This window comes from Monodelphis domestica, chromosome 3, assembly GCF_027887165.1.
Source record: "Monodelphis domestica isolate mMonDom1 chromosome 3, mMonDom1.pri, whole genome shotgun sequence".
Taxonomy (NCBI): domain Eukaryota; kingdom Metazoa; phylum Chordata; class Mammalia; order Didelphimorphia; family Didelphidae; genus Monodelphis; species Monodelphis domestica.
In genome coordinates this window covers 223301553-223316828 of record NC_077229.1, presented here as the reverse complement: position 1 = coordinate 223316828, position 15276 = coordinate 223301553, and the positions used below count along the sequence as shown (strand labels likewise).

The 15276-nt window shown below is 36.4% G+C and overlaps 1 protein-coding gene and 1 non-coding gene across 5 annotated transcripts in view; one reads left to right on the top strand and one right to left on the bottom strand.

Moving 5' to 3' along the window:
• The window catches only part of CARMIL1 (capping protein regulator and myosin 1 linker 1), a 395350-nt gene that overhangs the window by 45680 nt on the left and 334394 nt on the right, over positions 1–15276 (bottom strand). For all 4 annotated transcript variants that reach the window (XM_001366559.5, XM_007487849.3, XM_007487850.3 and 1 more), the window contains exons 28-29: positions 13380–13467; positions 10834–10983 (exon numbers count right to left, since the gene is read on the bottom strand). In XM_001366559.5, the coding sequence (XP_001366596.1) occupies positions 10834–10983; positions 13380–13467 (238 nt within the window). The remainder of the gene's footprint in view (positions 1–10833; positions 10984–13379; positions 13468–15276) is intronic.
• LOC130458575 (U6 spliceosomal RNA) lies at positions 7483–7589 on the top strand. Its single transcript, XR_008917991.1, has one exon. It is a non-coding gene; the product is annotated as a U6 spliceosomal RNA (small nuclear RNA).

Genomic DNA, 15276 nt, shown 5'->3' with positions numbered 1-15276 from the left:
TCAATCATATTATTCCCTAGTCATGTTGTCCTGAACCCCATGATGTGACCTACACTGTTCTATTCTTTGTTCTGTACTTCCTTATAAGAGTGGAATTCTTTTGCTTAGAGTGAGTGGCTGGAAACTGAGGCAACCATTGACTCTTTTAGTGGCAAGGAGCATGAACATGTTAATAAATGATACCTTGCTCAGAGGAGCATGCCTCAGTTTAGCTTTTTGTTAAATTTCACATGCAACACAATATAAAATGACCACAGCATACAGGAAAAACAGCACTATAGGGCATAAGACTGAGATGAATTGATCTATAGGTATAGAATAAGGTCCACAGACTAGACATTATTCATGTGTTACATTTTTCTTGTTTGACTACATTTTTGTTCAGAAGTTTCTTTGGGAAGAAGACTGGCAATTGACAATTAGGTGAAAATAATAACTAAAACATTATGAAAAAAGAAAACAATGATCCTAGATAGGTCCACTTTTCTTCATAATGTTTAAGGCATGTATACTGAAAAGATAAGAAATACATGAATAGTATGTGAAAAGTAATATTTCTATCACCAATAAAATGACCTGTAGATTCACTGAATGTTTTAGTTCGGCAAAAAGTCCATTTCATTTGAAGTATAAGTTAAAATACATATTAAATATAAAAAACTTCTGAAATGCTGATTTCCAATAATTTCAGAAATTATATGTATTCTATCCTTACTCAAAAATGAACTCTTTACATATATCTCATGTCATTTCATGTCTGTCTCTCTCTCAAATACATATACCCACCTGCTATACATATCTGCATCTGTCAATGATATGCATCGGTTAAGATACTTTTTTTTCTTTCACTTTTTTAAACCCTTATCTCCCATCTTAGAATCAATACTGATTACAGTTTCCAAGGCAAAAGAGCACTAAGAGGCAATGAGGGTTAAGTGCCTAGCCCAGGGTCACATAGTTAGGAAGTGTCTGAATCCAAATTTGAACCCAGGACCTCTCACCTCTAGGTCTGGTTCTCAAACCACTGAGCTAATTAGCAGTGCCCCAAGATACTTTTCTATGACCCACCTTCTAGACTTTCTCTCTAATAGTGACATGGATGATTATATCCTTCCTGCCTGTCTCCTTCCAATCTTCTCCATGTTTTTATAGGGGGCATCCTATACTTCTTAAATTACTGCAAAAGGGGGGTACTGGGGTTGGCATGATTTTTATCTTGAGATAGCTTTTTGTCACTATTCATACCCAATGCTGCTTATGCCAACTTTTATGGTATCTAATGCTAAGATTGAAAATTTCACATAGTTCCCATTAAAAAAATAAGGATATCCTAGAATTTCAGATAATAACTACAACAAAACTCCATCAGCCCACTCCATCTTTTTGAATAATGTTGTCCAAGTGTACAGTTAACAAAATAAACCCAACTGATATATTATTTGTCTGTTATTTTTTTTTTTTTGCTCTCTTTAGTCAAAGGAAGCAGGAAGGTATAATAGAAAGAGTATTGGACTTTTCTTTTCAAACCCTTGCTTAACTTTCATCTTAAATTAATACTGTGTAAAGCAGCTGAGGGATAAGGGGTAGTCAAGGGTTATTACGTGACTTGCCCAGGATTACACAGCTAGTAAGTGTCTGAGGCCAGATTTGAACCCCAGGACCTCCTCTTTTTAGACCTGGCTCTCAATCTATAGAACAATCAGCTGTCCCCAATATTGGACATTTCAATCCACAAGTTTTTCATTGACCAGCAGAGGTCATGGATGAATCCTTTTTCTACTTGGGAATCTCAGTTTCTTCATTTCTAAATTATTGGGTTGGTCAAGATGATCTTAAATTCTGAGCACTTTTTTTATTTGTCTGTCACAAGTATTTACTTGTCCTTGGTCAAGAGAAGACACTTAAAACACTAGAAAGAAACAGGGCTAGAATTGAAGTCAGGGAATATGGATTTTATTCTCCACATTTATTAGCTGTATGATAATGGACAAGTTATTGAACTGTGCACTTTACTTCCCCATCTGAAAAATGAGAATGATGATTCCTCTTACCTCATAGGTTTGTTGTAAAGGAAGTCATTTGTAAACATAAAAGCGACAAATAAGTGAAACTCGATATGAGGATTATTCCTAAATGGTTCTTCAGACATATAACCAGTTTGACTGGAGACAACCATATAGAGCTTTTAATTAGGGTAATATCAATTTACTGTAAAGTCAAATCACATGAGAAGCTCTCAGGTCAATATTGCTCTAGCTAACATATGCCCTATTTGACTAATCAGTCACTCTCAACGTTCTTCAGGGTTCATGTAGTCAAGCAACAAGTTAAAAGAGTTGTTGACCCAACTTTTGTTTTTTGTAAAGTACTTAATCATATAGATTTTTAGCTCTGTTGCCAGAAAGACAATTTAAAAGCTGTCATGGAAATTTCTCCCCACCTTGACGTCTCCTGTGAAGCCATGTTCAGGGTACAGTTGTATTTATCACTTATGAAAGGAAACACATGCTTAGAAATGGAATTGACTTTTTTTGAGGCGATATGAGGAAAATAGAAAAGTGGGTTTGTAAGTGGGCAAGAAGCCTTTATTCAGTTTAAGAGCTAAAATCACAGTTCAAATGTCACTTACTATGTGAAAACTTTCTGAATTCTCTCAGGTGCTAGTATACTCCCTTCCAAAACTATTATATATTCATTTTGTGTATTTTTGTTGTTGTTGTTTAGTTGTTTTCAATCATGCCTGACTCTCAATGACCCCATATGGCATTTTCTTGGCAAAGATGTTAGAATGGTTTTGCCTTTTCCTTCTGCAGTTCATTTGACAAATGAGGAAGCTGAGGCAAATTATTTAGTGACTTGTCCAGGGTTACACAGCTCATAAGGGTCTGAGGTTAGATTTGAATTCATGAAGATGAATTTCCCAACTACAGGCTGAGCACTCTTACCCATTGCACCACCTAACTGGACTCACTCTCTGTCTGTCTGTCTGTCTGTCTTTGTCCCTCCCTCTCTGTATGTATATGTATATATAACTCATATATATTCCACACATTACATAAAAACATTGCCCTATATGTATTTATAATACCTACATACTCACTTAAGATATGAGCATGTTGTCTCTCCAATTAGAATGGAAGCTCCTTGAGAGTGGGGACTATTTCCCTTTTATATTATAGTCTTAGTACTTAGCACAGTGCTTGGCACATAGCAAGTGCTTAATAATTCTTGCTATCAAAGTCTAAGGTACTATCAAATAATATCAGAACTGGTGAGATTTTATTAGTAGAAATAACATTAAATGTGCATTGCCATCAACTTTGTTCCTGTATCTTTGGGAGCATGAGACCCTTCTGTTAGACTTGCAGTTTTGAAATGTCCTACATGTGCTGTCATCGCCTTTGGACTATGAATTCCTTGAAAATACGTGACTGCTTTGCTCCTCTACTGGTATCCCTATGCTTTGCCCAAAATAAGTGCTTAATAAATGCTTTTTAGATATTTCAAAACTGGGCTTTGATTTACTTGTACTACTGTCAAGGATATCTAATGATGACACATCTATTGGATAAAGGGTGTTAACAAAAGCAACAACAAAGAAAGTTTCATTATTTTGACTCTTTGATGTAAGTAGAAGTTTGAGGAGGCTTTTTCTATAATGACCCATTAATTTTAAGGTAAGTGAGACTTAAAATACCCAATAAACTCTTACTTTCTTCTTAGAATTGATACTGAATATCAGTTCCAAGGCAGGTAAGGGCTAAGCAATGAGGGTTGAGTGCCTTGCCTGGGGTCACACAGCTAGGAAACGGTAGAGGTCAAATTTAAACCCAGGACTATCCATTTCCAGGCCTAACTTTCTATCCACTGAGTCACCTGGTTGCCCCTAAATGAGACATTTTTATCACTGAGTTCATGTATGGATGAAAGGCTAGCTTATAAAGGCAATCTTATTTCCCTTTGTAAATATTCAGCCTGTGTTTTGGAGAAATATTACCAGGTGAATAATGGTGCCTATTTATGGCAGTTTTTAGTTCAAGTAGAAAGCCATTTATTTTATTTTATTTTATTTTATTTTTTAAAACCCTTACCTTCCATCTTAGAATAAATATATTGGTTCTGAGGCAGAAGAGTGGTAAGGGCTAGGCAATGGGGGGTTAAGTAACTTGCTCAGGGTCACACAGCTAGGAAGAATCTGAGGCCAGATTTGAACCTAGGACTTCTTGTCTCTAGGTCTGACTCTCAGTCCACTGAGTCACCCAGCTGTCCCCTCAAGAAGTATTTATTAAACCTCTACTATAGGTCAGCACCTTTTAAGAGCCGAGGGGAAAAAAAGGCAGTACCTGCTCTCAAAAAGCTCACAATCTAATGAGACAATATACATAGAACTAAATACAAACAAGAAAAAAAATGGGATATATTTACTCCCTCTTTCCCATACGTTGTAAACCTTAAAATTTCTCAGACTTATGAATGTTGGAAATTTCCCCATTGGGGAATCTTCTACTTAAAAAAATTCCCTAGCAGATAGTGAGACTTCTACTTGAATGTGAAAACTCCTTGCCTTGGGAATATCCCTACTCCACCCTACTTAAGACTGCTTTAGGACAGAAAAACTCCTTGCTGAACAATGAAAGTGCTTTGACCCATGCTTATGGAAAGGACAGGAAGTTCTTTGAGTCATGCCTGTTTTTAAAATTGATACAATGGGATACTAGGTACCCATATAGGTGGGGCAACTTGTAAACTACTTAAACCTAAAAGGGTGATAACTTATTCAGAGGTTTTTTCTTAATGAAACTTGTCGACACAGCAGCATTTTTTCTGACTTACTAAAGAGATTAAAACTACTCAGCTGTGAATTCAAAATGGGCGGTCCTTTAGAAACATCTACAGTGATTGGTAGATGTAAGGACTTAGGGGAGGTGACAGAGGAAATTTTGGCTTTAAAAATAAGAACTTGGATCTCATTCAGGGATTCTCAATTTCTGATTCTCATTCTGGAGGATCTCATTCTGAGACTCATTTCCTTGAGGACTGATGCTTGAGGGCTCTTTCCTTGGAGATAGATCTCTTTGAGGAGAAGTGCTCTTGGAGGAAATCTCATTCTGAAGGAGAGCTCCTTGAGGAGCTCCTCTGAGGGGCTCTGTTCCTCTGGGGTAGGAGCTCTGGAGGCTCTTGAGAGAGGCCCTTTGAAACAATGTCTGGCTGGAAGACTCTTTGAGGAAGGACGCTGGCCTGGTGTCACTAGTATCCGTGTTTAGTCAGACCTTGTGGTGAGTGTTAAAAAAACTGACTGATTTCTCTTTTAAGACTCAGGTCTAGGCCATATTGGCTTGAGGCCCTTCATACTTATTCCTTTCTTACTCTCTCTCTCTTTCTTTGATTACTCATTGTATTGTTAATTAAAATCTCTATAAAACCCAATTGACTTGGGTAATTGAATAATTGGGAATATTTCCCTGGTGACCACCTTATATTTGATTTTAAAACCCAAGACACTGTAGTGAAACATATTTCTGTGGTCAAATTTACTCACCCTCTCTTATATCTATCATAATTTATATCTTCCACTATTTTAACTCACTATAGTTTAAGACCTCAACCATTTTAAATCTCACAACATCCAGAACTAAAACTTGAAACAGTGCTAATAAGCAAATGCAAACTGATAGGGTCACACCAACAAGTATACTGCCACTGCCTTGACTCCAGGTACTATAGAAAACCCTTAGGGTATTTTGGAAATTCCAGTGCAGTTAAATTTGAAGCCTGTAAAGTAGCTGAGGGTGAAGACTGTCCACATTATCTTTAGTTCCCCTATGCCTAGCAATAGTCAGTGTTTAATAAATGTTTGCTGAAGTTAGTGCTAAATTATCTCATTTCTTAGAATCTTACCTATTTTAAGGTTATAGTAGCACTACTAACTTCTGTTCTCAATATGTTTTTCCTTTAAATTACCTTCATTTGTACTGTAAAAAATCAATTTTTAGGGATCTTACCCCCTTCCTCCATAGAAGGTATCAACCTACCTATTAAACACACACACACACACACACACACACACACACACACACACACACACACACACACACACACACACACAAATTGTCTTTCATGATTCTATTTACCAATTCTTGCTCTGGAGGTGGATATTCACAAGTTATTCTTCCAATAGTAATTCTGTTGCTGTATATAATAATGTTCTCTTAGTTCTTCTAGTTTTGTTCTTCATTATTTCATGTAGGTTTTCCCAAATTTTTCTAAATTTAACCTGCTAGATCTATTTTTCTCAACTTTTCTTTTTAGAGATTGCTTTCCTCAACTTACAGATGCAAAGTGAAGTGTACAGAAGGAGGGGAACCCAAGGACTAAGTGATTATTAGCAAAACAAGGTTCCAAGATAACCTCAATGGACGTATGACCAAAAAACCCCACTATCCTCAGCAAAAAAAGGAACTGTGGGAATCTGACTGCAGATCAAAGCATACCATTCATCCCTTTATTTCCTCTGTGAGCCTTTGACTATATATGTGATTTATATCTTCAGTCATGACATGGGGAATATGGAAATATGTATTACACAAAAACACTAATATAACCTACATCAGACTATTTACTAACTGGTTAGGGAGAGTGGGGAGAAAAGGGAGAGAATCTGAGTCAGCACATGTCAGAAAACAATTGTCAAAAATTGTTTCTACATGTACTTGAAAAAAAATTTTTTAAGGGAAATCTAAAAATAAATTGTTTCTTTCCCAGAATTAGAATGTTGTGACAGAGGTTGCCCTACAGAAGGTCTAGATACGTGCTGGTGAAGACATGGCATGTGTGCCTGAGGGGGCTGCTCCATTCCCCCTTTCCACTGTGTTTGAGGATATTTTTTTGCATGCCCCTCCTTCTGTCCAGCAGACTAATGCAAGCACTTCCTCCCTTCACTCTTTGGAGTGTTCACAAGCAGCTTGAAGGTGCAGTTTGGGCATGCAACCTCTAAAAGGTTCAACAATGCTGATCTAGACAAAATATCTATTATGAGTTTAATTAGACAAGATAACTTAAGCTCTATAGTTACTTAAGATTTAGTCTATTTACCCAGTCTTCCAGGTCTTGCATATGGGACTAGGGTCTGGTAGCTTTGAAAGAAGCATAGTTCAAATTGTGACCCAGTCACTCACCTGTGTGGCTTTTGGCAAGTCACAATTTTTCTGGGTCATAGTTCTTTACCTATAAAATGAGGAGACTGAACCAAGGGACCTTTTAGGTCCCTTCCAGCTTTAAATCTACAATCCTCTTGGTCAATGTAAAGCACATTAAAAACTTTAAGGTGCCATTTAATTGTAAACTAGTTATAAGTTGAACTTATATGCCCCAAATAAAGATTTTTAGCATTTTTTTGTGTCAAAGACTTTCTTTGGCAATCTGATGAAGTCTATAGACTTCTTCTTGGAAAAATATTTTTAAATTTAAATTTACAATAGAAGGGTGATCTCTTTGCCAACATATATACTAAAATTGGAATGATACAGAGAAGGTTAGCATGGTCACTGGGTAAGGATGATACACATATTTGTGAAGTGTTCTACATTTTTTGCCTAGTCCTTGCCTTTCAGTCTTAGAGTTGTTGCTAAGACAGAAAGTAAAGGTTTAAAAAAATTATAATGGAAATGCTAATGTTAAATTTTTTTTTCTTTTAACATCCAAGTCCAGTGATCCCCTGATCTATCCACATTTTTTTTTTGTGAATTCCATCATAAGACACTAATTTAAAAAGAAAAGCAAGTTGCATCCAATAGAGATTCATGGTTTCATGTAAAAATCCTCGTTTTTTTCCTGTTTTACTTTGTACATGGAAATGCATTTTTTTTCAATGTTTGTTAAGTTTGGATTAAAAACGTTAATGAAATGATAGTCCTTGCCCACAAGGAGTTTATCATCTAATGAGGCAACCCCTTCTCCATAAAGTAATAGCATATCTATACTAAACTCTGAGACAACACTTAAGGAGCATGTAATTAAACAAAGTTGCATTGACAACAGGCACTCCACCTATGGGCTTGATAGAACTATTGAGTATAGTCCATCTACACAAAGGAAATATTACAAGAAGCAATAAGTTGCTTCCTTGTCTATTAGCTTCATTCCAGGGCAGGTGTACTTGTTTCTTAGACTGGTCTTTGCAGAAGTGGCATTTTTTTTAGGACTAGAGAGTCAATTTGGTATTTAATTTGCACCTTCTGTAAAGTGTATTTTTCAACCAGAATTTAGAAACTTGGGCTATTGGCCCAGAAACTCATTACCCTGGCAGTGGTTCCTGGCTTATTTTGGGGTCTTGCTCGTCTGTCTATATGTGACTGTTGGGCTACTGGTAGGAATTCATCTGAGGTAGGGGGGGAGTTGTTGCTCCACTAATCAGTAATGAAAAGATCTATGGAATACCTTGTGGATAAAGTAAATCTGAGACTCCACTTTTCATAGAAGATGGAATTAATTGTACCACTGACAGGAAAATCCTCAATTTCTATTTTCTAGTTATAAATGTAACATCTTAAATTAGAATAAGGATAAAAAACAAAAAAAATTACTCAAGTATACTTTTTTACTTAATTATAATAAATTCTATTTATTAACAATTTCTCCATTTTTATGCTATTGCTCTCAAGTACTTTTTCTCCCTCCCTCTGCATTTCCCTCTCTCTCCATCTTTTAGTCATGCTCTGCTCTCATTTTGTCAGTGTGTAGTACTCTAAGTGAGCAAAATTCCTAAAACAAGGCAAATCAGCCACTGTTGTGCAACTTTATAGGCTTGGGAGTTCCCAGAGTGGGGTAGGACGGATAGTCCTCTTATCCCTACCTTATTCTTTACCATTCAATTAAACAATAAGCATTTATTTTATCTGTCTCATGGAAACGTACTCCCAGACAAAACAGAAATAGCTGCATTTTTGGCTAGAATTCCCCCTAGCTTTGATGTGTCTTATGTCTGTATTTTGTAATCTTCTCATTTTCTAAAGAGGGATGGATCTTTTTTCTTTATGTTTTAAAGCCAAACTAAACAGAATCTGTTTTAAACAAACCTATAGTGAGAGTTGATTCTTCATAAAAGCTAAATAGGCTTCCACTTAAGCTTAAAACAACAACAACAACAAAAACCCATAAAAAAATCATTTGACTTGATAAAACATTGGCCAGCTCACAAACTTTCCCCCCATTCTTCCCAGACTTTGAAGGGTAAATATAATTACAGAAGAGAACATGCAGTGTTATATGGCTTGTTTTGAGCATCTATTCAAATCCTCACTTCTTCATTGTCATTTTTTGGTGGGGAAGATAGGGATGTGTAAGAGTTGCTGCTTGTCATTATAGGTTTCAGGTCCTTAGAGCTCAAGGTAATTGAGATGGTGAGATACACTATCTCCAAAAGTCCTTACATTCACATCCAAACAAACAAGCAAACAAATGTATATATTCACTAACTGTATGTATATGTGTTCACACGCACACAAAACATATATGTACACACGAACATATATGCATGTGTGTACATACATGTACCGCACATATGTCTATGTCTCGCCTTGGCCAGAAGAGGCAGCACTCCAAAAAGCCTTTCATACCACTTTGATCAATTTCCTTAATGTAGTCTGCTCTTCTGTTTAATTCTATGTATAATTATAAATATTAATTTGTATAAAGAGAATAATCCATCTTTTCTCTATATTGTAATCTTTACTGAAGATCAGGATTATATTACTAATATACAACAAAACATAAACCCTACCAGTTCTCATAACTAAATAAATGATACTAACCCATTAGAAAGGATTTTTTCTCAAGCTAAAAAAAATAAAAAGAATATGCTGAATTAAAAGTTAACATAGAGACAATTAGGTGTCTCAGTGGATAGAGAGATGGGAGGTCTTGAGTTCAAATCTGACCTCAGACACTTTTTAACTCTGTGACTCTTGACAAGTCACTTAACCCCCACTGTCTTGCCCTTACTACTCTTTTGCCTTGGAATCAATACTTAATATTGATTTTAAGAGAGAAAGCATGGATTGGGGGGGGAAGGGAACAGTTTTTAGTACAAGCCAGTTTTAATTTATGAGGACAAATGTACACACCTATATAGGGGAGATGTAGTAATATCAGTTTTATACTATCTTCTCATTTAATGTATGAGCTAAATGGTTTTAGCTTAAAATGAAATCATATTCAAATCTCAGAATTAAAAAGGACCTCAGGATTAGAAATGATCATATTGTTTTTATTGATAATAATTATAGTATAATAAATATATTAATCATTAATGAAAATTTTTCTTCAAATAATATATAATGCAATATGATAAAAGTAACTACACACACACACACTTATAAACTTCAATTATATAGCTAGTCATGTAGCCATTGAATTTAAGATAGCAGATAAAATATTAGGACTTTATGAGAGAATCTCATCACCCCCATAGTATAATGACTTGCTTTCAAAAGCACACTTAGACAATTGTGCAATAGTAATTGAACTAGATGGACCACATGAGAGAGTAAATCGACCATATGAATTGCAAATATTTTGAATAGAAACAAGCTTCAGGGGAAGGAATTTGAGAGCTAAGAAAGGTTCATTTGCCATACTTAATTCGGGTCAAATCTTCTCATCTCCATTTATTTCACTCTTTAATTTAGGAATAGATCTACCACAAAAATAAGCTAGACATTCTCCATAGCCATTTCCCCCCTGCTTTTGCAAAGATGAAATTCTAAACCAGTAAAAAGAGCCAAACAAATGGAGCAAAAGAGCAGCACAATCGGCGCTAAAAGGGGGCTGTCTTACCATACAGGTATCTAAGTCTTCCAAACGTTCTATCTCAGTCAACTCCTCCACAGTGATGATGGAGCGTTTAACTGGCTTTTCCTCGGCCAATTCGATCTCCAAGGATTCTTGATGTGGAAGTGGTTTGCCTCTCCTAGTAAAATGGTCAGCCTAGGGAGAGAGGAAAACATGTCAAATATGCACAGGGTGAGGTTGAAAGATGGGAGCAGGAAAATTTGGCCATTGGTACGCTTGTGGCCATTGCCCACCAGATGGCGCAATGGCGAGCAAGGCTGGCAGGTGGTCATGGCTATTTCTATCATGCCGGTAGGGTAGGTTTTCCCTTTTGCTATCCCCATATCTCTCGTAGGAAAAATACAAATGCCATTTCTCCTTTTAGGGACTTTATGAGGAATCTGCGGGGAGACAACTCATCTCTATGATGAATAAAAAAAGTTGACTGAGGGAAAAAAATGAGCTCAACTCATTTCAATAAAGGAAGACCCCGAATGGAAGAAAATCACTAGCAACTCTTGTTTTAACTACTGTTAGTTCACAAACTACTTGTTGGTTTTAATTAATTCATGTTAGGAATGTAATTTGAGATACGCACCATGAATTGCCAGTGTTCTGTTTTGGTTCAGTGTGCTAAATGTGTAATCAAACAGCAGGAAGCGGAAGATATTGTGATAAGAAATATGCACCAGCCCTGAGCTGATCTTCAGACTGAAACTAGGACTAGTCTGTTCTGTGGAATTTTGATGCAAATTCTCCTGAAGTAGAGGAAAGCAATTCCGAGCCATTCTCTGGGTACTTTGGGATAAGGTAAAGAGAATTTCACAGCTTTTCAAACTTCACTGCAACAACTAAGTTTCGGTCTGAAACTACTTTTTGTTCATTGCAGCAATTACGTTCTCCCCAGCCATCCTCCAAATCCAGCAGCACTGACATTAAATTGAAACTCAAGAAAGTGAAAACATTTCCAAAGAATCATTTTTCTATGGAGGGGAAAAAAAAGGAAAAAAATGTTTCTGAACTATGTGGAAAGGTCAACATTTCTTCAGTGGTTAGAACATGACCTAATGCCAAAACACACACATGAAAAAAGGCTACCAAAAATCCACATGAAAAGTAAAAAGTGTGGTCAAACACTAAGATGCCATAGTATGAAATGTCCAGTGTTAAAATGAATGGCATTTTTTCATCTGGATGTTTGTTGACATTAGATTTGCGTCATAAATAAATTTGGAGGTATGCTTTGGAAAGGTGACACACATACACACGCCTCCTTAAAACCTGCTTGTAACTGGAGTGTGTTGCTTGCTTATTCTTTGCTTATGGAGAATAGATTCAACTTAGAGAGGCCAAGTAGCAAATATTCTTATGTATGGTAGATTGATACGGACCCCTCAATTTTACTCTCTTTTTTCTTACTAGAAAATATATGTGACATATAGCTCCCTTGGAGTTTTCATAATGGAAATCTGTATGTTTTTACAAAAAAAACCCTATGGTTTGAGTCTTTCCTAGACTATTAATTCTTTTTTTCTTTTTTAAACCCCATAGTTTCTTGTCCTGGAATTGATATTAAGTATTGGTTCCAAGGCAGAAGAGTATTAAGAGTTAGGCAATTGGGGTTAAGTGACTAGCCCAGGCATATAGCTAGGAAGTGCCAGAGATCATATTTGAACCCAGGATCTCTTGTCTCCAGGCCTGGTTCTCTATCTACTGAGCCATCTAGCTGTCCTACACTGTTGATTATTAATCAACTCTTCTATACACAGTTGAAATTTCTCTACTGGAATAAACCTTTATTATAATCCATAACTTGCATGGAAGGTTTCCATTTCATTATTTTACCTTCAGTAGTCAAGTGTCAGGCTACAACCATAGTTGTGAAACCTTCAGTTATGCGATTTTCTGAGCACTAAGGCAGTGACACAAAATTTCTGAAATATCATCTCTCATATTCTATACTATTAGAAGTAAAATCTTTTACTTTGCTATGAACTCTAGTTTCTATAAGTAAAGTTTAATTTTCTACCATTGTAGCATCTCCTAAGGTCCCCCTCAGAAGCTTGAAGTTATCAATCCTTTGAATATATCCATTTTACTTTAGGCATTTTCTTTTCATGTCTAAACGTTTTATTTACATCTTTATTTTAAAGTATAGCCTGTTTTCAAATACCCATGTGTAAAATGAGATGATCAAAGCTTAATGAAATAAAGATGACTAGGCTGATTTCTAGCTTTGGTCATCCCCTACCAAACACTTTTTATTTAGATTACTAACAAGTAGCACTAACTCTGGATTTCATCTAATCTCATCTTTCCTCTCCCCAGATTTACTCTAGTTAAGGCATTAACAATCAGTGGAAGAGCCAGAAATATGAGTAGCAGAAGGAAAACAAAAGCCAGAGGTCTGGATACCAAGATTTAGTAGTATCATGAAGGAGAGAAAGAAAGTATCTATGAAGCTTTAAAGAAAGTAACATGTATTGTAAGAGCATCTTATAACCATGCAGAGCCTGGTTATATTTTCAGTTCAAAATTCTGCCAACACTCACCAGTTTATGATGGCAGTGTGAAAGGGCATCCAAGATTTCATCTACAATTCGATCAGAGAGGAAAGAGGCCACTGTCAGCTTCACTTCACTGTGTGAAAAAGGGAAACAAGAATATAGACGCATTTAAATTTGTACAAGGGAACTCCCTTCCAGTTTTGATTCTAGGTTGATAAGATCATCAGTGACCTAGTAACTATCTCTGAAAATGGAATATATGAATTGTGATCAGGGCAAGGGACTTCCAAAAATAATCTTTAAACACTGCAGTAAACACAAAAGTAATAGACTCCCTTTACCAATTTCAATCTGCCTTTGCAGTTTCAAAATTCAAGATCTAATGTTAGAAATAAAAAAAAAAAACATCTGGCTAAAGGCAAACATAATAGAGACCATATGTTCAATTTGCTGAGGAACAATTCATCCATTGACAAGAGTGAAAACAAATCAGGTCTGGAATAAATTAAGAAAGTCTAGTCTGGTTTTGTTAAGCCTCGGTTATTACCTTAATACCCACACTCCTCCTTGGCCTCTGTTTTGCTCAGCTTTACAAAATAAATAATACTATATTCCAGTCCTGCTAATCTCAGCTATCTTGCACACCTGCATTGGGGGCATTTCCATAGCCAGGCTCAGTCTAGAAATGAGTGTTCTCCTTCTGCCTTTACTATTAGCTTCTGTGTTGCCCAGGACAGGTCACTTCAATTCACTGGACCTGTTTTCTCTTTAATTGATCATATTTGACAAATTATTTTTAATGTAAAAAAAAAAAGAGAAATTTGGGGGCAGCTGGGTGGCTCAGTGAATAGAAAGTCAGGCCTAGAGATGGGAGGTCTGAGTTTCAAATCTGCCCTCAGAAACTTCCTAGCTGTGTGACCTTGGGCAAGTCACTTAACCTCCATTGTCTAGCCCTTACCACTCTTCTGTCTTGGGATCGGTTCCAAGACAGAAGGTAAGGGTTTAAAAAAGAAATAAAACAAAAAGAGGAGCTTGGGGTACAGAGCCCCCATCCTGCCTTAGTATATTATGAGCCCTACAAGAAGGCATCAACTATCGCACCCCCCCTAATATCTAAGATGTTCAGAGAAAGCACAAATGTTCTATTTCAGCGGGTCTCTTGTTTTCTGTCCTCAAGAGGAAGGCTCAGAAGCATCAGAGCATGGCTTGTATATTTCAGTAACAAGGAAGCCTAATCCTTTGGATTTCTGTTGGATGGCTGATAATTTAGGTACCAGTTTCATAGTTTGGTCTTTATGAGGAGTATACATCCATGAGTGTTTTCCGTTGTGAATGATTCTATACATTCCCAGATGTGGGTAGCCCCCACACCCCAACACCACTGAATAAATTCAGCAGCTTCTGAATCAATAGGGTTTCAGTCTCACTAGCAAGGCAAAGGAGATATGGAAACAATAATAAAAATAGTATATTTTAAAACTAAAATGGAACACAACCTTGCCCATCAGGAAAAATCTCTTCTAACCCAAGGGCAGTAATGTAACCAAAGACATGTATGCTTTGAAAGTGCATTTGTAGTGCAAAGGGAGAAAACTGAAAGCATTAAATGATTGATGTTTTATATTAAGTTTTCCCAGGCTAAGGATTAAGTTAAAAAACAAAGAATTCCTTAAGTATCCCCTGTAAGGTCTTTCTGTTTGCTTTGTTATACCCTTTGCTACTTTCTCCTCAGCACATGGGGATATCCCACGTGAAAAAGAAAGCTTTTTATTTATTTTTTTTATTGAGGTAAAAAAGAATTTCGTTTGCTTGTACCCTTCAGATGGCAATTCTGAAAAGGAAAGAGTCTCTGTAAGAAATGCATTTATATGCATACCTCAGTAATTACTTTTCTACTAGGCTGGACACTGAGTTTATCATTTACTTGCCTCAGCTAGCCTCA